The sequence below is a fragment of the Phalangium opilio genome, unplaced genomic scaffold (assembly GCF_054372755.1).
Source record: "Phalangium opilio isolate 3A_F unplaced genomic scaffold, DU_Popi_V2 ptg000206l_1, whole genome shotgun sequence".
NCBI lineage: Eukaryota > Metazoa > Arthropoda > Arachnida > Opiliones > Phalangiidae > Phalangium > Phalangium opilio.
The window spans coordinates 623,102-645,330 of NW_028324216.1; the positions used below are offsets into that span (position 1 = coordinate 623,102).

General features: G+C 36.3%; 3 protein-coding genes across 7 annotated transcripts in view; 2 read left to right on the forward strand and 1 right to left on the reverse strand.

Annotated features, from left to right (window-relative positions):
- The window catches only part of LOC149621393 (beta-1,4-galactosyltransferase galt-1-like), an 81,068-nt gene extending 62,369 nt beyond the window's left edge, over nt 1–18,699 (forward strand). The window contains exons 3-6 of the mRNA XM_089853811.1: nt 16,927–17,264; nt 17,459–18,009; nt 18,075–18,348; nt 18,415–18,699. Coding sequence (XP_089709937.1) covers nt 17,243–17,264; nt 17,459–18,009; nt 18,075–18,348; nt 18,415–18,608 — 1,041 coding nt within the window. The 5' untranslated portion in view covers nt 16,927–17,242 and the 3' untranslated portion in view covers nt 18,609–18,699. The remainder of the gene's footprint in view (nt 1–16,926; nt 17,265–17,458; nt 18,010–18,074; nt 18,349–18,414) is intronic.
- Nucleotides 6,503–16,003, reverse strand: LOC149621395 (uncharacterized). 4 transcript variants are annotated; one of them, XR_016375107.1, is made up of 6 exons: nt 15,862–16,003; nt 9,533–9,924; nt 8,290–9,072; nt 7,650–7,977; nt 6,697–7,186; nt 6,503–6,619 (listed from the first exon to the last, which is right to left on the reverse strand). XR_016375107.1 is itself a non-coding variant. In XM_089853804.1 (5 exons), exons 2-5 carry the CDS (start codon nt 9,827–9,829, stop codon nt 6,963–6,965), a joined length of 1,632 nt encoding a protein of 543 aa, XP_089709930.1. In that variant the 5' UTR covers nt 9,830–9,924; nt 15,862–16,003; the 3' UTR covers nt 6,503–6,962. The 4 variants fall into 4 exon arrangements, 2 of the variants coding, with proteins under 2 accessions (XP_089709930.1, XP_089709931.1); XR_016375106.1 differs by having other exon boundaries at nt 6,503–6,622; XM_089853804.1 differs by having other exon boundaries at nt 6,503–7,186.
- A 181-nt stretch (nt 18,700–18,880) lies between the features above and the next one.
- Nucleotides 18,881–22,194, forward strand: LOC149621396 (uncharacterized). Of its 2 annotated transcripts, none has more exons than XM_089853762.1 (4): nt 18,881–18,928; nt 19,018–21,281; nt 21,645–21,918; nt 21,985–22,194. In XM_089853762.1, exons 2-4 carry the CDS (start codon nt 20,715–20,717, stop codon nt 22,176–22,178), a joined length of 1,035 nt encoding a protein of 344 aa, XP_089709888.1. In that variant the 5' UTR covers nt 18,881–18,928; nt 19,018–20,714; the 3' UTR covers nt 22,179–22,194. The 2 variants fall into 2 exon arrangements, with proteins under 2 accessions (XP_089709888.1, XP_089709889.1); XM_089853763.1 differs by lacking the exon at nt 18,881–18,928 and having other exon boundaries at nt 19,218–19,245; nt 20,191–21,281.
- Nucleotides 22,195–22,229: the final 35 nt, after the last annotated feature.

Sequence of the window (22,229 nt, forward strand, 5' to 3'; positions counted from 1 at the left end):
TTCTATGAGAAGTATACGGTCATAGTGGAGAAGAAACGTTAGACAATTTTTACGTCGTTTACATAACCGAATTATTAGATTACATTTATTTTTGTAAGTCAGATTTTGTAAGCCAATTTTATCTTTGAAATTTCGTTAATCCTTGGTTTTAAGGCGGTTTTTTTGGCATATTATTATACCATAATTAAGTTCCAATTTGTTATAATTGTAGGTCAGATTTTATTAGATAAATTTCACCATATTTTTCAATCCTTTTTCATTTGGCCTATATTTGGTCTACTTTTGGTCTATTTTTATGAGAAAACTGTCTTGTCAACGGTCTCTTTAGTTATTCCGCGCTGTCGCGCGACACGACCCAGTCATAATTCACTTTGTCTCCATTTTATCCATAGTCGTTTAGACGGATTCTCTCTTTGTCCGTTGACTTGGAAGTAATGCTGGTAAAAGGCAGTTCCCGTATAGACATGCTCTTTATACTATAGTTTAACTCTATTGCTTGTGAATCAGTAAACACACTCGTTACGCATATAGGAAACTGTCCCCCTTTTTAAAAACTTGTTGTGACGTGTGGGCGTGACTCTTGAATAATTCTGACATTTCTAGTCTAAGAACGGGACCGCTTTTTCCCGAGCTTTAGAGAGGGTTCGAGCTCTCTACTATCAAGGGTGAATATAAATAATAGAAAGTAAGCCAGGTACTGACAAAGGTTAATTTTTCTGTGTTCGAAGTATCATTTACTATGTGCTTCAATCAAGTCTTGATTTTTTTCTCTCTCTCTCACTCCCGCCTCTCTGTCCCTCTCAACCCTTCTCTGTCCTTCTTACCCCTACTCTGTCCCTCCCTCCTCTCCTTCCTTCTCACCCCTACTCTGTCCCTCCCTCCTCTCCTTCCTTCTCACCCCCTACTCTGTCCCTCCCTCCTTTCTGTCCTTCTCACCCCCCACTCTGTCCCTCCCTCCTCTCTGTCCTTCTCACCCCCTACTCTGTCCCTCCCTCCTCTCTGTCCTTCTCACCCCCTACTCTGTCCCTCCCTCCTCTCTGTCCTTCTCACCCCCTACTCTGTCCCTCGCCTCCCTCTTACTCCCTTTCAGGATACCTCTCCCTCCCTCCCTCGCTCTCTTTCTCTGTCCCTCCCCCTCCCTTGCCTCTCTCTCTCACCCCCTCTCTGTCCCTCCCCCTCTCTCCCTCCCTCCCCTCCTCCCTCTCTCTGTAGTTGACAAATCAAGAGGCAACGATTGTCCTCTGCGCTTTCCTTACTGTTCACTTCCTATTTTTCTCTATTTGCCTCTGGGCTTGGAAGGAAGGAAACCTTCAGTGTTGTCACTTGACGTTTTCCTTCCCTGGAATATCTTATAATGACAAGGACACTTGTCACTAAAATAACGTACCTTTTCAATGAGCATTTCCGCCTCCGTAGCGCTGGCAAGTAAGAATAGCGTTATTATTATTATAGCGTACGGAACTGAAGGGGTTGGTTCCTTCCTCGGGTTTCCATCGCACGTAATAACCATTTACATTCATAAATTTCACTCCCAGAAGCGCGTGGAAAGATCGCGTCCTTCGTGATTCGCTTGTAGAAAAGGCGCGCCATATTTTAGGCGGGAAAACTAGTTGCGGCCTAAGCTGCGCTGTGCATGCCGGCAGCCTATATTACATACCTTAAAACCGAGTGAAACCATCGTCATGTGTTAATAAAACTCGGATCTAAGTTGGTAATTGAGGAGTGATTCTAGTTTCTGTGAGTGTTCGTAGTTACGTATGAAACTGCAGTAGTAGAATGGAGATAAACTACAGTAGGTTTCATTCTGTAAAGTAGAATGGAGAGAAACTGCAGTAGTTTTCATACTAAATAATAGAATGGAGAGAAACTGCAGTAGTTTTTCTACTAAAAAGTAAAATGGAGTAACAGTAGCGCTTTTACAAAAAAAAATAGTGGGGCGAAAGTTTTTTACCTAAAAAATTATAAAAGAAATTGTAGTAGTTTTTCAACTAAAAATTAGGATGGAAAGAAGTTGTAGTAGTTTTTCTACAAAAAATTGGAATTGGGAGGAATTGCAGAAGCTTCTCTACTAAGAGTTAGAATGGGGAGAATTTGTCTATATTCTACTAAAAAATAAAATCGAAAGAAACGGTAGTATTTTTCCTACTAAAAGGTAGAATAGAAAGAAACGGTAGTAGTTTTTGAACTAAAAATTAGAATTTGGAGAAATTGTAGCATTTTTCCTACTAAAATGTAGGATGAAAAGCCGTGAACTTATCGAAGAATCAATTTACATATGACGTCATGAATCTTTGATTTTTCAACAGCGGTGCGGATTTATAGGTTTGAATTTATACGAGCCCCCAAACCCGTATTTCGCGCCATTACACTTTATCGTCTAAATTCCCTTTTGCAGGTTAAAATCCTAACATTGTGGAAGCTATTTCCCCCTGCCTTAGTATTATACTACTAAAATAATGGTTTCAAACCGTACAGGTTTAAATAAACGTTCGTTTATAACATGAAAATTACCTATCATCATTCTTCGGTAGGTGTAAAACTACTACATTATAGAAGGATTAATACTACCCTGACTTACAATAGCTAACCCACCTTGGCACTTCCTTTTTGTATGTATTCCTATATGTATTTTAAAAAAATTGGTTAAGAAATTTCAAGATATATCTTTTCACAACATCTCAGAACAAAGTGTTACATTTCTTGAATAGAATCCCGTGTTTTTATCTTAGGACTACTTCCGGTATCTGTTTAACTTCCGGTCTTCTTTTTATCTGCTTCCGTTTTTTCCTATATATATGAATAAACAGCGTACGTAAGCAGTGCCTTATTTGAAATTGAAAACCAAGCCATTTAAAAAGAAAAAAAATAAGCATTGGTTTTGATTTTTCTTAATTTCACGACCTTTCTTTAACAAAAATATTTGTGAATATATTAATATAATTTTTGCTAAGCCTTGGTTTTTGAAATTTTGAATTCCACGCGCTTTAACTTTAACTTAAAAAAAAGTTGCAATGTCACGTGTTTATTAAATAGGCCTACGTTAATATTCCTTAAGCCTTGGCCCTTTGATTAGCAAATACGGCAGTAAGGAAAAATGGGGTTTTATTTACGTACATAATACTCCATTCACAGTCAAGAAAGCTGTCGTAATATCAGGCCTAAATGATCCAATAATAATCCCTGGTACTCCGAGGCGTAACAACAGGTACGCAAACAATAAACAAATTTCTCTACTGGACTCTCATGATCCCATCTCGCCTGTAGTAGCTATAAAATCCCCCCAAAAACTACGATCCATTTTGCCACCTAAAACAAACACAGTAGATCCTTTAAGCTTTCTTAGAAATCCAAAGCATTGACTGGCTCTACCAGTTTTTCTTATAGAAGGAACCCAGGAACGTTGCTTGCAAAGGAAAATCTTATTATAAGAGTCTTAAAAAGTCTAAGCCGACAAGGCTTAGCGATGCGAAGAGTCAAGAGGGCCTTAGCCTTGCAATGCTTACGTTTCAAACTCAGTTTCGACTGTAGATAAAGCTATTTTTTTTGCAAACAAATAAGACTCGAGTTCCGCCTTTGAGTTTGGTTTAAACTCAACATGAAATTGGTTCTTATTGGCGCGAAATCTCAGGGATGATATAGTGGCAAAGAGAATTTACCGTAGAGGAGTAGAAACCTGTAAGAATGCAAACCGAAAATCTACCTTCATTTACCAGCCCTACCAGGTGTAAATTTCACGTCTACTGAAATTAAATCTAATCTATGGGATAATAATAATTACTCCAATTGAAGCAATTAAAATATAATCATTCTAACTCATTAATTAATTTTTCCCTTGTGTCAATTATGCTGCATGCAGGCTCAAAAATTCAACATGAATTAACAAATTATGTCACCAATCACCAACCGAATTGGAGCAGTTGTGGTTACTGCTATTTTCTGCAGCTGGGTATAGAGGGAAATTAAATGTGATCACAAAGATAACTGCATACAGTAATATGTATAATATTAAAGTAGTTCTGCAATCACTGATTGGTCAAATTGGTCTACAGACAAATTAAGAAGCTAGAGATAGAGAGAGAAACCAATTAAGACTTCAGGTTGGAGTACGTCGTCTAGCTGAGCTAGCACACTTTCTTTTATTTATATTTGCCCTTGACACTATTGTGTCTCTGAACTTTGGTCCTCTATGCATTCTTCAACCTGAGGGAAAATCTTCTTGAAGAATCTCGGTTCTTTATTAGTTTCAGTTTCAGGTACATTAATCATTGTCAGATATCTTTCGCGTCAGTTCTCGCAACCAAAAAGATGTTGATAGTTACTTACTATCTAAGAATTTCCCCAACAAATATAGGCTATATATCTAATTTATCAAAAGAAAGAAAGAAAAAAAATAGGCTAGTTTTAATTAATTATGCAGTTGACATTTACGGTGAAATTTCGATAGTTTTACTCTCCAGTACTTCAGTGTATTATGGGTGAAGTCGACATTTAGGGGAAATGTACCCCTTGTTAACTCTATGGCCCCTGTAGAAATGTTTACCCTGCCTGTTACTTGTGTGCTATGGGTGAAAACAGCATTTAGGGAAAATCCACCCATTGTTAACTCTATGGCCCCTGTAGAAGTGTTTACCCTGCCGAGTTCCGAGTTCTGGTGTTTTGGGAAAAGCAGAGTGTCTTGTAAATAATATAAGCCCGTGTTATGGAGACAATGTTTACGAACGTTTTGCTTAATTACTCGGGCCCTGATTGTTGTAACCCCAAGTATTTAGTATCATTGGAAAGCTAAGAAATAGGGCTATAACATACTCAAAGGACTTCCATGTATCTCTTATAGAACCAGAGTTAAAAGGTGTTGTGTAAATAAGCCCAATTTAATCATATGGAGATTTTACGTTTATGAACATTTTGCTTAATTACTCGGGCCCTGATTGTTGTAACTCTAAGAAATTAGGTTCGTTTGAAAGCTGAGAAATGGGGCTATAACATACTCAAAGGACTTCGAGTATCTCTAGTAGAACCAGAGTTAAAAGGTATCATGTTAATCCTATCGAGTTTTAATTATTGTCTATTATAAGCTAATGATTATCTGCAAACAGACAGACTCCAATATTGACTTTAATAAACCCATTCTCAGTTGAGTTTAATATAAGATCAACTACCCCCCTCCATCTCCCTTCATACACCTTTGTCCTCACGTGGGTTTTATATATATTGCGCCATTTTAAGTGCCACCGTTTCGCGCCTTTTTTATTTTTATTTTCTTTGGGTACTTCTAAGCCAGCTTGACTTCGCGACCTCTTTTCCTTGGATAGCCAACATCTAAAGAAACTTCACCGTTTTATTTCTATATTTTTTCTCTTATATTATCCACACGAAGTTTGCACTTGAAAAATACAGTGTGTGTTGCTCCAAAAAGCTAGGGTAATTATAGGACCGAAGTACAGTGAGTGGGATTAGGGATAGATTTAATTTTAGAAGTAGGAATGGAGAACGGTTAGTATTTACTTCAGTTCGACTCATAGCCCCTCCCTCCAACACGTAACGAAAAGTTTAAATTATCTTATTGGCTCACTTAAACTATACGTTTTGATGACGTTGCTGATGCGGGGACGGCGAAAAATACTACGTAATTCCTTTTTACCTCTGTCGCTATGACCCGCCTCTTCTTTCATACCCCCCCCTTCCCGGGAAGGGGGTCTGGGACTTTGGCGCGCGCCCAGATATTACTCTGTTCTCCATTCCTACTTCTAAAATTAAATCTCTCCCTGGTGGGATAACATGGTTCTATGGGAAATCATTAATTTCGAGTGGAAAATGTAACACAATATGAACATTGAACATTGGAAGAACACCCGGTATAAGTTTTCCAAATAGCCAAGGCTTAAACCCCTATTGGTATATTACGACTTTTTACTTTTATTTTAACTGCTTCACTATTTTGCGGTCGTTTTTTTTTCTTGCGCCTTTACCAAAGAGCAATAAATATCGTCTGCTATAGAGTTGAACCCCCAATCTTACTTGGCAGTATTAAGAAAGGCGGGATGACCCTTACTAAGTCCCTTGGTAAAAAGATAGATGTAAGAAAGAGAAATATAATTTTTATGAAGGTAGTCTTTATGGAGCTATTACCGTTGCAATTTTAAAAAGAGACGTATTTTTAATACTTAACGCGGTTTTTCTATGGGATTAGGAGTTCCTTTCCAAGGTTGTAAATTGTATAGAATTTCCCATAGGAAAAGGGTGAAGTTGTTAAAAATGAAAAATATAAAAACTAAAAATCAACGCTTTTACAAAATGACTACAAATGGTACGAGTTGGTTTCAGTTCAACTTTTTTAAGTTTATTTTGTAGCACGTGGGAAGTAAGCCTTGGTTTATTTTTTTAGGTCGTTTGAGATGGAAGTTGGGATAGCTTCGGCACGTGGTAGCAATTCAACTTGAAATTGGGTTTAATTTTAAAATCCATTAGAAATAAATGACTTTGTGTCAAAGAAACTCCGACGAAACTTTTAAAATTATTTATTTATTTCTTGTTTGTTTTTGGTTTTGGAAACGCTCCGATTTGTAAATGGTGACAACTGTTAACTTAATGGTGTTGGTTCAACCAGGAATGCACACAGCTACTAGGAATAATTGTGCCTCCATGTTAATTTCTATGAATTCGGGTTTCGTGGGTATACCGGGCTTGAGAACTTACTACACGTCATTGACGCCTATTTATGATTCCTTGTAGCTGTATCCTGTATGCATTCCTGTCATAAATAATTAAAAATAATTTCAACTGCAATTAACAATACAACAAACATTATCACTTCTTTTTTTTAAATAATCCAAAAAATATAATTAATACTAAATCTTAATTGTAACGTTTAAAGTGACTAATTAATTATATTTTTAAACAATAATCCGAGATCTTTGTGAATTCAATATCATAATTGTAATTAAAAAAAACTCAGTTAGCAATCACCACGGTGATCCTAAAGGTCCCGTGATTGGACAAGTGCTTCCAACTTCCGGGAATATTTGGAAGCAACTCCTCAGGACGCTCTTTAACAAATCGATACCAAATTTGTGGGCCACCCTATCGACCGTATTCGCCTTTTTCAAACATTCGTAGCCACCGAATTCGCAAATTCGATAATGATGCAGGGCTGCCAGGTTTTCGGGAACTAAAACGGTCTCGCAACCTGTAAAGTACGTTATAGAATTTTAATCGCGTTCTCGGGAAACATTTTAAGCCTTAGTCTAACAACATACTCAATAATTTTCCCGCCATTATTTTTAAATAGTTGTAGGGAAATGTTTTAAGCCTAATTATGCAACTGGAGAATTTTCCCGCCATTATTTTTATAGGCCTAGTTGGAGGGAAACGTTTTAAGCCTAATTATGCATATGGAGAATTTTCCCGCCATTAGTTTTATAGTTGGCGGGAAAACTTTATAAGCCTAATTATGCAACTGCGGAATTTTCCCGCCATTATTTTTATAGCTTGGCGGGAAAACGTTTTAAGCCTAATAATGCAAAGCAACCCGAGCATCCTCGAGATTTTTTCCCGCCATTATTTTAGTTGTTGGATAATAGGAAAAATACTCCAAAAGTCACGCGCCAATTTTTATAGTTTCTATGGTAACGTTTGTAAACGTTTCTTACCTGGTAGCTTCCTCCAAATTCCGTGATTCCCGAGTTCAAGGGCTTTATCGGGGGCTACTAAGTATTTTGACCTTTGTCCGTGCTTGTTGCCTTGCGCGAGTCTTCTAGTTTTGTACTGGGTTAATAAGTAGGGCAGAAACCTTGGCGCCTTTTCGGGTTCGTGACCGAAAAGACTGGTGTCGTTGTCCCAGTACATGTAGAAGAAAAAGTTCCGGAAACTTAAACCAACCACGCATTTTTCGTGTTTTTTAAAGGACATTTTCTTTTGATTGTCCTCGTCTACTTTTTTGTTAACAAATGAAATTAACTCTCCGTAATTGTTATGAATCTGTTAAATGATAATTAATTTTCAAATTTAAATTTATACTTATTATTATTTAGCTTGTAAAATAACATAGCATAATGTCATACCAAATGCAAATAGAATATAACAGAAAGTAAGCAGTAGGGAGAGTAGTGTATTTGATTTACTGCCACCCTTCTGATATGCAAGGGGAAAACTTGCAAAAGAGTACTAGTCATACGCGAGTATGATTTCAATCATGCAATATCACCCTAAATCTACTTTACCTAACCTCTCCATTGCCTGACTTACTTTCTATTATTTTCTATTTACATTTGGTCATACGTAAATACATACCTTTGGCACTACATATTCGTCAATATCAACAACCATAACGTATTTATACAAAAACATTAATCTATAAAGACAATCATTCAAGGCTCCGAACATTCCTTCTGTCCTTATTTCCTTCTTGGTCACTACGTCCAATTTCCAAGGCAAAACACTGACCAACCCTTTGTCTTTATAACCCTGAAGGACACGCTGGACTTCCAGCCCAACTGTATTATTATAAAACAGAAACTGTTCCACACCCATTAACAAATTATACTCTATAAATTCTACCAACCACGTGGCGCGATTAAAATTGTAATGAAAAGGCTTAACACACAGCGCCATTTGTCCACGAGGTAGCTTGGAAGTTGCTCGCGTGTTATCACGAACATTTAATGTCGCACCGTGTTTTTCTTTGTTTGGGAGGTAAATCGTAACGCGTTCCGGTACCACTTTGACCCCGGTGCCCTCGACGTTACCCGGAAGGCAACATGACAAGAAATAACTCGCATATTTTAAGTTCCAATGTTCGTTTAACGGTTTTTTAACCGCGGTTACTTGTAGAGTTTCGGTAATTCCGTGGAAGTGTAACCTGCATTGTATTGGAGTGTTGTGTTTAGTTAAGGTTGTCGCGATGACGCGAACGCAACCGTAGTTGAGACGGTTGTCCCAGTAGGCGGAATAGACTAGAAGTTTAAATGGGTCCGTGTCGGAGTTGGCTCTTAACCATTCCGAATCGGTTTCTAATGATTCTTGGTGGACGGTTATGGAATCGTTGATGTGATTGGTTGATGAAATTTCGTCTTCCTATTTAAGGGGAAACGTTTAATTAGTCTGTTTAATTAACTTATCGGGCTATTTTTTCATTTATGATATAAACATAACGCTATACTAAACATAATAAGATAGGGTCTAAGGGACTTTTGCTGTGAGCATGAATTATTTATAAATTTATAGGGGGCGTCTCGTGCAAGAGCGTCTCCTGGTGCCAGATTTGTTGCGAGAAACAAGAATCAAAGCCTACTAAGATCTACATCTCCACCCGTAAAGTAAATTCACAGTTGGCTATGCCTTTATTCTGTCCCTTTTTCGAATCAGAACTTTTGTAACAAAGATGGCACTATAGTCTCTACTCTATCGTTTTAATTCTCGCGTGGAAAGATGGCCCCTACTGCAGACCCATACTTACACACTGAGTATTATAGGGCTATGATATAAGGCGTAAAACAATTTCATCATTATCATTTAAAAATAAATAAATAAATACCTTATTCTCATTTCCAAATATTCGTAAAGGCGACATGAAATGCAAATCTCTCTTGGAAGTTTTTCTGATTTTGATAATGATCTTCATTAGTTCGCTGTCTTCAACTTTCCTAATTGAATTGGACCCCGAGTGATATCCGAGTGATAATTCGTTATCCAATGAAGCGGGCCAAAATAATACGACACCAGTAAATGTAAAACATACGCAGCAAATCAGAGTAAATTGAACGAATCCAAGTCTGATTCCCGCTACGGACCAATGGCGCCTTCGAACGCCTCCAATCATTCTGACATGCATATATTATCCCTTTGTTGTTGATGTTATGGGATTTTTAGTATGTTTGGTGTTGGTGTTGAATGGAATTTTTATTCTTAAAAGTTCCTTAGTCATCCCTGTCATAAAGAGAGAATTATTGCTTTAATTACGTCATCAAAATTTTATTTTTTTTTAAATTTAATAGAGAGTTTAAGTAATACGTAATATTTCACTAAATTTTAATTTATTTTTTATTTCAACAATGTTGCCAGATTATTGGTGAGCCAATAGAGTTATTGATTTATTGGGGAAATTAAGAATGGTTAGCAGTTCGGTACTTTTTAACTAGTATTAACTATTCGAGTAATTTAACTAACTCACGTAGGGACTTACAATACTGTATTTGAAGTTAAAGTTGAGAGAGATTGCAGAGGAAATTTTTTAGACCGTCTATTTAACCGAAAAACGTGTACTTAAAACGTCTACCAGCACCGAATACATAGTATCTTTGAATTTTGAGATATAAATATGAAGTTCGCACTTATGCTTTTAACGATTACAAATTCAAGTGTCATTTAAACTAAGAAAGATATATGGAATTTTCCCTTTTATTTAAATTTGAAATATATTCAAAATTTATATTTTTATGTACAATGTTCAAAAAGATATAAGTAAGTTCATAAAATACTCGTAGCAGATGTGAAGCAGATGCTTTTCACGTTGACATACACGTTTAATTATTTTTATTATGATTACTAAAGCAAAAAAGGAAAGGGTTAAAGGCCGACTTCCAGCAAAAATTGTTCTAGAGAACTGAAAACCGAGCATCAAGACTAACGAATGATGATTTTTGAATCCCCACTGCATGAGGCAAAAGTTGAACAAGGGTTCTAGTTAACTGAAAGCCGTGCTGCAATATGTTTCTAGCGAGATGAAGATGAACCATAAAAATCCTTCTAAATTACATTTTTGTGCATCTAACTTCAGTTCGCTAGAACCACATTGCACCTCTTCCAGTTAGCTATAGAACACATCCTTTCGCAAGGAATTCTGGCCAGTCTTTGATGACTGTACACGTAACGTTTGTCGACGGTTATTCTTAACCTCTCTATTACGTAGCGACACATTTTTAATTAAGGTTCAGGTCCTCTTGTCATTATAATTTTATTATATAGGTAAGACTATTTCTTATCTTTATTAGCAGATTTTGCAAAGTACCACTCTTAGATAAGGAGCCGCGTATCTGTAACTTTGTTCTTTTTTTGTAGTCAGTGTTTTATGAGATTTCATTTTTTGACTGCATGGCGATGTGACATTCGTTTTAATAAGTTTTTAATTACAAATTAATGGCTTCAAATAATCGTGGGTTCGTAATATCTATTATTTTATCTTCTTTAGAAGTTCATAATCGTTAGTTAGAAGTAGATACCGTTAATGTTTTTATTAGGATTAATTTTCGTCTGCTATTTTGTCCGCTTCATTGCTAAGCCTTGCACACCAATTACCGGCTACTTTAAGCCTTAAATTGCATCGAAAGTTTTTAATCTAACCCTAAGAAAATTTTCTATACTCAATAAAGCGTTCAATTATAAAGTAACTTTAAAATAATGAAACAAAAATCGTCTGCTATTGCGTCCACTTCTTTGCTAAGCCCAAAGAAGATACACGCCCCAGGAATGGAAACTGTAGCTTCCTCTAGTGTAAATTTTTGTCTCTCCCCTCCTAGTACGCTCCAAAGGCAGGCTCGGTTGACGGAGGTATTTCCGGCTACTTTGAAATTGCATAGACCGGAAGTTCCTTGATCAGCCCAACCCCGAGACATACCTTCCATTCCCGGAGCGTATATTTTCTTTGCTAAGCCTTGTACACCATAATTATTACTCATTTAAGAGTTTAGATTGTACTGGAAATTCACAAAGTAATTTTAGAATCTTCTTAAAGCGCTAATTTTAAAACAACTTTAAATTGAAGTTCAAACTTCAAAGAAATGAATTATAACTGTCTGCAATTTGTTCTACTACATTACTAAGCCTTGTACAACCAAATAGGGGTTTTAAACTGTAACCAAAGTGACTTACCCCTTTAGATACTCAATCCATTTATGACCTTTAACCCGTAATATTTTGTTTTACAAGCTTTTATGGACGCTATAAAGTCAACGCTAATTTTAATCGCGTAATGAGCATGTTACGTTCGTAAATTCACGATACAGACTAAAAATCCAGCGAGCCAACTAGTTAAATGACAAATTTTCAGGTAGCGGTAAGGTCAAACTGTTCTCTTTTTGGAAGCCAAAGTTATCCACGCGTTACCTTTTACGGACATGCACGTGTTCCCCACGCGACGCGTACCTTGACGCGAGATTGACTCAGGAATTAATAAAAAAAAAGGCGCGATCGTAAAGTGGCGGGAAAGTTTTATAGATTAGAGAGTTGCTTAGCTATTCGACCCCCAACCTTAGCTAAAGAACTGAGTAGTGTTTTCCTACTATATTGTATGTTCTTGTCCCTCTACAATATCCCCCTGAAATGATGACATAGTAGGGACACTACCAACGAGATTTACAAGGCCCATGTGGGCGCCATTTTTTCCCCCGGACCTTTTAAATCGCCACGATTCTCCGCTAGAGGCGCGTTTAAGTCTAAAAAAAACTACGTAAACCTCACGTGACCAGCTGCCTGCTCTAAGTTTCGAACCTCCAGCGAAGGAGCGCGCGGCGGGATTTCATGCGAATTAAGCTTAATTAGTAAGTGTATTAAAGAGACTAAGAAGCGCCATCTATCAACGACAAAAGTCAAATATGGATGAGGGACCCCCCCCCCCCCTTCGAAGCGAGCGTGCATGGGCCTTGTATATCTCGTTGGTAGTGGTAGGGAGCTGCTAAATAACAGTTGGAAACTGCGAAAGTTCAGTAGGAAATTGTTAAAAAAATGAAAAGAAAAGAAAGTGAAACCGAAAAGTTTCGATAAATTTCTCTCCTTTTGTTCAATATCATAAGTGAATCATATTACAGCTCCCTATAAGTACTGGACGTAGGTTATGCTTTTGTAAACAGCGATTTCTTCCAAGACATCCAAGCCCGCCATCTATAGTTCAGTTTAACAAGTATAGTTTTCCCATTAACCCGGATCTTGAGTTAGGCTAACCTACGGAAGTTCCGGTTGATGATAATGGCTGTCAGACCGCCGTCAGTGTCGTGATTAGTGTGAAGCTTATTATCGCGTTATAATTTTGATTTAGAATGACTTATGTTAGGATCAATGTAACTAATCGCAATGGTTGCATGCCCACATTAAAGAGACATCTGAACACGATCTATGTGATATTAAAAGCACTTAACCGTAAGCAACTAAAAAAAACTTTTTGTAAAACTGAAAAATATTGACCAGCATCTTTCGCAAACGGAAGCATTGAAAAAATTTGTCACACTTAAAAAAGGAAAACAAATTTCTATGTCGACGCACATAACCTTTAATTAGTAATAAATAGGTCCAACTATCCCCGCTAAAAACCTTTAAATCGATCGGTGGAAGCTTAGCGCAGTGCTGTACTAGGGACACATTAAAAATATTCTAGCATGATGAAGGCTATTTTGATCATTTGAATTCGTATTAATTTTCTTTTCAACACAAGCGCTTAAAAATTGCGCGAAATACCTATAGACTGGCAATTATTTTTTAAAATCGGAAAAATAAATTGGACTTCTACTATTATATTCACAACCCAACACTTTGTATGGAACAACTTGTTTCCTTCCGCGCTCTTCTCTCTCATACCTTTCCTCATTGGCTACCAGCCTACCACTTACTTCAGTTTGCTTCGCCCGCTTATTAAAAATTACTTTCGCGCCAAAATCATTCCTCTGGTTTAGTTCACAAATTCACCGCTGCGTTTCGCATATACCCTTTTCTCTTCAGTGCTGGGAGACAATGCTGATGCACGGCGATGTTATATCGTCCAGTACTTCTAGGGAGCTGTAATATGATTCACTTCTGTCAATATCTTTCGCACTCTGTTCAGCTGTTTTAGAGAAAGTGCCTTTGCGAACGGGTCTTTCATACTTAATTTAGTAGTCTCCTACTGTAAGCTACTAAATTGAAAAATACTACCCCATTGTCATTAAATAACTAACACACACACACCTTCTATTGTACTCAAAGCTCTGAGTCAAGTCGTATGCCAGAAAAATTCACAATAACCTAGATTTTAATCGTTTGATTACATCCGCTAAAAATATTTTAACCGTGTTACGTAACTTCTACGTTTATAAAACCAATTTAACGCGAGTCCGGCGTCTTAAAGGATTCAAACAGTAGCCTAAACAAAGTAACATCAAAGACAAAATGAATTAACAGGAAGTAAGAGAGAAAATAAAAGTATTAAGAGGACTTCTACGGAGTGATACACTTCTTCTATTATCCCCTTCTGATATAAGGTTTTAATATACTAATATTAAAACAGAGCATTGATTGCTCGAAAAAAGAAATCACAAGACTTGGGAGTACGTCCGCTTACTAACTGTTATCTCTATCTGCTCTTGATATTATAATTTTCTACATAGCGTGTTTAAACCTTATTTACAAACGAATTAGTTACGTTAATTTATTAACACGGTCAATTAAATGATTAAATAATTATGAAAAAAATATCTTAGAAGATAAAGAACCTAGCGTTTTTAATGAGCTTCAAAAATATCATTATGAATGTTAATGGTTTTATGTAAAAACCCACTAAAGCGTGGATTCTTTATAACAGTTCCCTTGAAAATTTGTTTCATTTCAAAAAACAATTTTTGAAACAGTAAACCTAGGCCTACATTAGCTTACAATGGAATTAAATATTTAGTTATTTGTTGACAGTCTCTCATTATTAATTTATGTGTTTAATGATTTAGCAAAAAACGTAGTTTTATAGCTACTTATGTCTCTTCACTCTCTTGTTGATATTTGAAAAAGAATTATTATTCATCACGTTTCCTTTTGCAGTAATATTTATTTTGTATTTTTTATTAATCCCCTAGTAGTATTCTAGCCCCATTTTTGGTCGTTAACTGTAACTTCAGGCTTTATACGGTTTTAGCACAGGTTTTACTCCTACCTTGAGGGGTTATTCGCTTATAAAAATAAAATTATTCCATATTTAAAGGGAGAATTAAATGGTAACCAGACAGTAATTTAAATAAGTGATAACCGATGTCCAAATTAACTACTCTAACTATATTTAATTTGAGGTTTGGACCCATTAATATTAGTTAGAGTAGTTAATTTAAATTGAGGTTTGGACCCATTAATATTAGTTAGAGTAGTTAATTTAAATTGAGGTTTGGACAAATTAATATTAATTAGAGTAGTTAATTTAATTTCTGGTTTGGACCCATTAATATTAGTTAGAGTAGTTAATTTAATTCCTGGTTTGGACCCATTAATATTAGTTAGAGTAGTTAATTTAGTTCCTGGTTTGGACCCATTAATATTAGTTAGAGTAGTTAATTTAGTTCCTGGTTTGGACCCATTAATATTAGTTAGAGTAGTTAATTTAGTTCCTGGTTTGGACCCATTAATATTAGTTAGAGTAGTTAATTTAGTTTCAGGTTTGGACCCATTAATATTAGTTAGAGTAGTTAATTTAGTTTCAGGTTTGGACCCATTAATATTAATTAGAGTAGTTAATTTAGTTTCAGGTTTGGACCCATTAATATTAATTAGAGTAGTTAATTTAATTTCAGGTTTCGACCCAGTAATATTAATTAGAGTAGTTAATTTAATTTCAGGTTTCGACCCATTAATATTAATTAGAGTAGTTAATTTAATTTCAGGTTTCGACCCAGTAATATTAATTAGAGTAGTTAATTTAATTTCAGGTTTCGACCCATTAATATTAATTAGAGTAGTTAATTTAATTTCAGGTTTCGACCCATTAATATTAATTAGAGTAGTTAATTTAATTTCAGGTTTCGACCCATTAATATTAATTAGAGTAGTTAATTTAATTTCAGGTTTGGACCCATTAATATTAGTTAGAGATATTAATGGGTCCAAACCTGAAATTAAATTAACTACAATGTAACAGCTTACTTGAGCAAATGTTCATTGGTTGCTGAATCATAAAATGCAGAGTAAACCTCAAAACTCCATGACTGTAGTACCATCCATGAGTTAGTGAAAAGGCAAGACGTTGGTTGTCGCGACTTGACTGACGCTTTTAAACTTTATCTTATCAAGAAACGAGGTGTTTAGTCAATTGGGAGCAGCGTGTACAAGCGACCTTCGTACTATTTGAGTCCCTCTATCTGCTTTACTTTAAATTCTCAAAGTGTCTCTCTCTCTCAAGTTCTCAAACACGACGAGGAAATATAAATACTTGTAAAAACTAGATATACATTTTTTTTTATAAAAAGAAAACCCTGTAGCATTAGTTACATATTTTTATGACACAGCCAAAAACGTTTTTAGAACACCTGTACCACTTTTATTATGAAGGCAGCTGAGCTGAGTAGTAATTATATCCTTCTGTTTATGTGGGCTGAAGGTTTAAGAGTAAGTTATCCAATTACGAGGCTTCTGGTTAAACAGTAACTCGCAAATTAAATATTTTAAAGATTATATATATAATAATAAGTTACTTATTATTATAAAATAAATACATTTGCAGGAGAGAAAAGTGGCCTACCCACGTTGTTTATTTAACACGTGCTTTTTTCCCGCGGTATAATATTCGCGCGCTTGTTGAAAACACGTGGGGTTTTCCCGCCAATATTTTCAGTTTAAATGCTGGTTTCAATATTTTCTTGATTTATTATTTTTCAAAGTATAAAATGAATTTCCCGCTAAATACCAAATATTCGCGCCAATTTCACAATACATCCTACCACTTATTCACGTGCTTAACCCTATGCTATTCACAAATGATTTATAAAACCACGTGCGATTTTCCCGCCAAAACCCAAAACATTCCTACCTAAATCAGCTTGCACGCGCTTTTGAAATAAGTTAAATAAAATAGGCTTAATGTTTGTTTTAATTTAAAATGTGGAGTGTTTTAAGTCTTAGTAAAAGGGGTTATAGGCGTAATAGAAGACGGTATTTTATGTCATTTTCGTGTAAGATAAGATTACATGGAAACATTGTTTACAATTGCAGATTTTTGCGTTTCTTGCGACTTCTAATCTTTATTTCGGCATTATCAATCTTTTTAACCTTTGTGATCTTCCGCCATTTGAACTTTAACCTCAAAACGATATCGTACAATGTCGTTGATTCGGAGATCGAAATTTCTTATTATATTGAAGAAAATGCGGCTTTTCAACGAGGCCACGAAGGTCCAGATAAATTTCAAGTAGCCAATCATAATGGAAGCTCTACCTTGTTACTGGTATTTTCGGCTTACTGGGATAACCGAACTGAACCGACTTGCGCTAGATTAATAGTCATTACCAGTACTAAAAATCCACCACCTATGTTCTGCCAATTTCAAATAGGTAAAAAAAAATTGTGATAGAAGTTCATTAGCTGAAGTAGGAAGAATCATATTACATAACTAAAGTATTAAGAGGACTTCTACAGAGTGATACACTTCTTCTATTATCCCCTTCTGCTTCGACTAATCAACTTCTGAAACAACTCCTAAACTCATAAAACCCAACAACACAAAGACATACATGCCTTTTCGCAGATTATAGAACATTGGGTCCGGTGATAACGATTCCAGGCAATCGCACTCTCATAATGGAACACCGGAAATTGAAATACGCTGCCCAATTTGTTAATTGTTGTCTAAAAGAATCCCGATTCAAAATATTCCCCCAATACTTGCGGTTCTTTAACCCAATGGATAAATTGAACGGAGTTAGGCTTAGGTTACATCGTAACCCCCCACCAGCATCCAATCAGAAACAACATATGGCCTTGTGCGTCAAACCGATGCATAGTGGATACAATGACGTGAAATCATTGATGGAATTCATTGAATATTACCTTCTTATGGGTGTACGAATGTTTCACTTTTACGTGTCCTCAGCGGGACCCGATGTTCAAGTACTTCTTGATAAGTACCAACAGCAAGGAATTGTAAATGTTTTGGAATGGGATATTCATGGAATTAAGTCCAGGAAGGAAATATGGACACAGGGACTATTTGGCGCCTTTAATGAGTGCTTGTATAGATCCATGGGAATTTATAAGTACTTGGTTAATGTCGATGTGGACGAGTTCATTATACTTAAAGTAAGACCTTTGTGGAAATGGGAATGGGTGTTACGAAAGTTTGCTCAATTTTACACCAATTTTAGAAACACAATAATTTTCACGAATTACTATCGGATGTTTTGAAAAATAAAAGTCAATGTTACTCGGGAGCCGTATTTAAAAACGAATTCTTCTACCGATTTCTTAATGATTCCGGTTTTAATCATTCCAATCAAGAGCAATTACCGTATTTAATTACCGAACGTAAAATTACCAAATTAAAGGCGCATTACCAGTACGGTAATCGTTCAAAGTATATTGCCATACCCGAAAATGATCAAGAAATTGGTAATCATTACATTTATCGTCCTATGAAAGGTAACTTAAATAACTTAATTTTATTTGCGCAACGTGATTATAAATAATTAAACGATATTTGTACAGGGTGTAAAATGGCTTTCGTTCCCACCAACGTAGCGACGATACACCATTATCGCTCCGATTGCGAACGACTTATGGAGGTTTGTTTGAGGCGAAATTACACTGAGGATCGTAGTGCTCATAGATTCTTACCACAATTACGTGAAAGAGTGAAGAAACGATGTCTTGATTTTCCAAGACACTTTTGTTATAGTTAGGCCTAACTATGAAACTTAATTAAATTATTTGATTTTAATGTTTTAATAAGTTATTAATTAAATATTTCATATTTGTACATAATAATAACTTGGAAAAAATGTCTATATTTTTTTTCCCTTAACTTCGTCACCTCTTGGTTTTAATCACGTGGTTAGTTTCGCGCGTGAAAAATGCAGCCACGTGATGACATGGTACCTATTTTTTTTTTTATTTATTGAAAGTTTAATTTACTTAAGCCCAATTGTTTCTGAGTTTCGTTGAGTGCCAGATGTTAAACTATGTTTGAAGTTTGGTTTAGGAGACAATTACCATGTTTCAGGTTAGAATTACTTTGTCTACTTTGATTACTTTTAAAGAAAAGCCAATCAAACAAACCACTTACGTCTCTAAGTTGCCACCATTTTTCAGGTACTTTATTTACCTTTAGCTCAAGCTGATTGCTGATAGAGCTGAATTAGGTTCCAGCTGGCAATTTGTTCGATGAACGTCTACTTTCAAGACCCAGTTAGCTACAACTTCCGCGAACTTTTTCACATTAATGCTGGTTCAGTCGCGTTGATACCTGAATCCAAATCACTGGCGTCAAAAAATGGAGGACGAAGATAAAGTTGTGATAGTTTTTTCATGGAAGAAACGGTATTTATTGTTGAACAACAAAGAAAAGAAAGCGAAACCGAAAAATTTCGATAAATTTCTCCTTTTGTTCAATATCTTTCGCTCTCTGTTCATCTTTCAAAGCCTTTTCGGCATATTTTTTCTAATTTAGAGCGGGTATAAATGAGGTAAAATCATAAGTAACATAATAAACATAAGTATGACTCTTCCTATTGTCATAATGCAAATTTCAAAATGAAACCTATAATCAACACTGACACTTTCACTTACTTCAGGCCAGGACTTGCAACCCCGTCGAGTATTTCATGCTGGTCTTTACTCTTTGGCGAATGACATAGTTCTACAATTTTAGCCAATCACAATAAACCATCTCCTTGAACGTATTTGTGTCGGAAATAGCTCGTCTGCTATTTATTGTACAAGCTCGCGCGGTCGCGGTGTATGTATGTTTGACTTTAAGATTGCCATAAGTCGGATATTTCAGCACCAAAAATGATAAGCCTTTTGAAGTCTAAATATTCGGTAACTAAACCTACCCAGTGCAATTTTCAACTTCGTAATGTGGCCGGTAAAAAGTCAATACAAATCAACCATATAACCAAGGCTTAGGACCGTTGACTCAAATCTCAATGGAGTCTGTTTAAATCTCTGAACCGGATTTTCGATATGGGCGGAAGTCGCTTCATTTGCCACCGCTAGGGGTCTCTGTGCTGGGCGCGAACTTATGAAGACGTAAAAGGTCCGAAAATGGGTTTATAGTTAGTTTTGGCTAATTGTCATACTTATGGTTATTATGTTACTTATGGTAAAATGGAGTGGGAAAGTTTAGGGGCAACTTGCGGCATGCGCTGAAACTCTCCCAACCAGTGCACCTCGCGCACGCCCCTTACCCTTCGGAAGAGGCAAAAGACGGTATTTTAGGTCACAGTTTTGTGTAAGACTTCATGCAAACGTTTATAATTGCAGATTTTTTCGTTTCTTGCGACTTCTTATCTTTATATCGGCATTATCAATCTTTTTATCCTTTATGATCTTCCGCCATTTGAACTTTAACCTCAAGACGATATCATCTTACAGCGTCGTTGATTCGGAGATAGAAATTTCTTATTATATTGAAGAAAATGCCGCTTTTCAAAGAGGCCACGAAGGTCCAGATAAATTTCAAGTAGCCAATCATAATGGAAGCTCTACCTTGTTACTGGTATTTTCGGCTTACTGGGATAACCGAACTGAACCGACTTGCGCTAGATTAATAGTCATTACCAGTACTAAAAATCCACCACCTATGTTCTGCCAATTTCAAATAGGTAAAAAAAAAATTCTGATAGAAGTTCATTAGCTGAAGTAGGAAGAATCGCATTACATAACTAAAGTATTAAGAGGACTTCTACGGAGTGATACACTTCTTCAGTATTATCCCCTTCTGCTTCGACTAATCAACTTCTGAAACAACTCCTAAACTCGTATAACCCAACAACACAAAGACATACATGTCTTTCGCAGATTATAGAACATTGGGTCCGGTGATAACGATTCCAGGCAATCGCACTCTCATAATGGAACACCGGAACTTGAAGTACTCTGCCCAATTCGTCAATTGTTGTCTAAATGAATCCAGATTCAAAATCTTCCCCCAATACTTGCACTTCTTCAATCCGATGGATAAATTAAACGGAGTTAGGCTTAGGTTACATCGTATCCCCCTTCCAGTATCCACCAATCAGCAACAAGATATGGCTTTGTTCGTCGAACCTATGCATAGTGGATACAATGACGTGAAAGCCTTAATTGAATTCATAGAATATAACCTTCTTATGGGTGTACGAATGTTTCATTTTTACCTGACATCAGCTGGACCCGACGTCAAATTACTTCTTGATAAGTACCAACAGCAAGGAATTATAAATGTTTTGGAATGGGATATTCATGGAATTAAGTCCAACGAGGAAATATGGACTCACGGACTATTTGGCGCCTTTAATGAGTGCTTGTATAGATCCATGGGGAATTATAAGTACTTGGTTAATGTCGATATTGACGAGTTCATTATACTTAAAGTAAGACCTTTGTAGACTTTTTAGAAGTAGGAATGGAGAACGGGGTTAGTATTTACTTCAGTCCGACTCATAGACCACCCAGTAAAGAGCCCCTCCCTCCAACACGTAACGAAAAGTTTAAATTACCTTATTGGCGGCTCACTTAAACTACGCTTTGATGACGTTGCTGATGGGGACGGCGAAAAATACGTAATTCCTTTTTACCTCTGTCGCTATGACCCGTCCGCCTCTTCTTTCATACCCCCCCCCCCTCCGTCCCGGGAAGGGGGTCCGGGACTTTAACGCGCGCCCACAGTTACTCTGTTCTCCATTCCTGCTTATAAAATTAAATATATGCCTGTCTATATTTTACACCAATTTTAGAAACACAATAATTTTCACGAGTTACTATTGGATGTTTTGAAAAATAAAAGGAAATGTTACTCGGGAGCCGTATTTGAAAACGAATTCTTCTACCGTTTCCATAATGATTCCGGTGTTAATAATTCTAATCAAGAGCAATTACCATATTTAGTTACCGAACGTAAAATTACCAAATCGGAGACGCATTACCAGTACGGTATTCGTTCAAAGTATATTGCCATACCCGAAAATGATCAAGAAATTGGTAATCATTACATTTATCGTCCTATGAAAGGTAACTTAAATAACTTAATTTTATTGAAGCAACGCGATTTTAAATAATTAAACGATATTTGTACAGGGTGTAGAATGGCTTTCGTTCCCACTAACGTGGCGACAATACACCATTATCGTAAGGATTGCGAACGACCTATGGAGGTTTGTTTGAGCCGAAATTACACTGAGGATCGCAGTGCTCATAGATTCTTACCACAATTACGTGAAAGAGTGAAGAAACGATGTCTTGATTTTCCAAGACACTTTTGTTATAGTTAGGCCTAACTATGAAACTTAATTAAATTATTTGATTTTAATGTTTTAATAAGT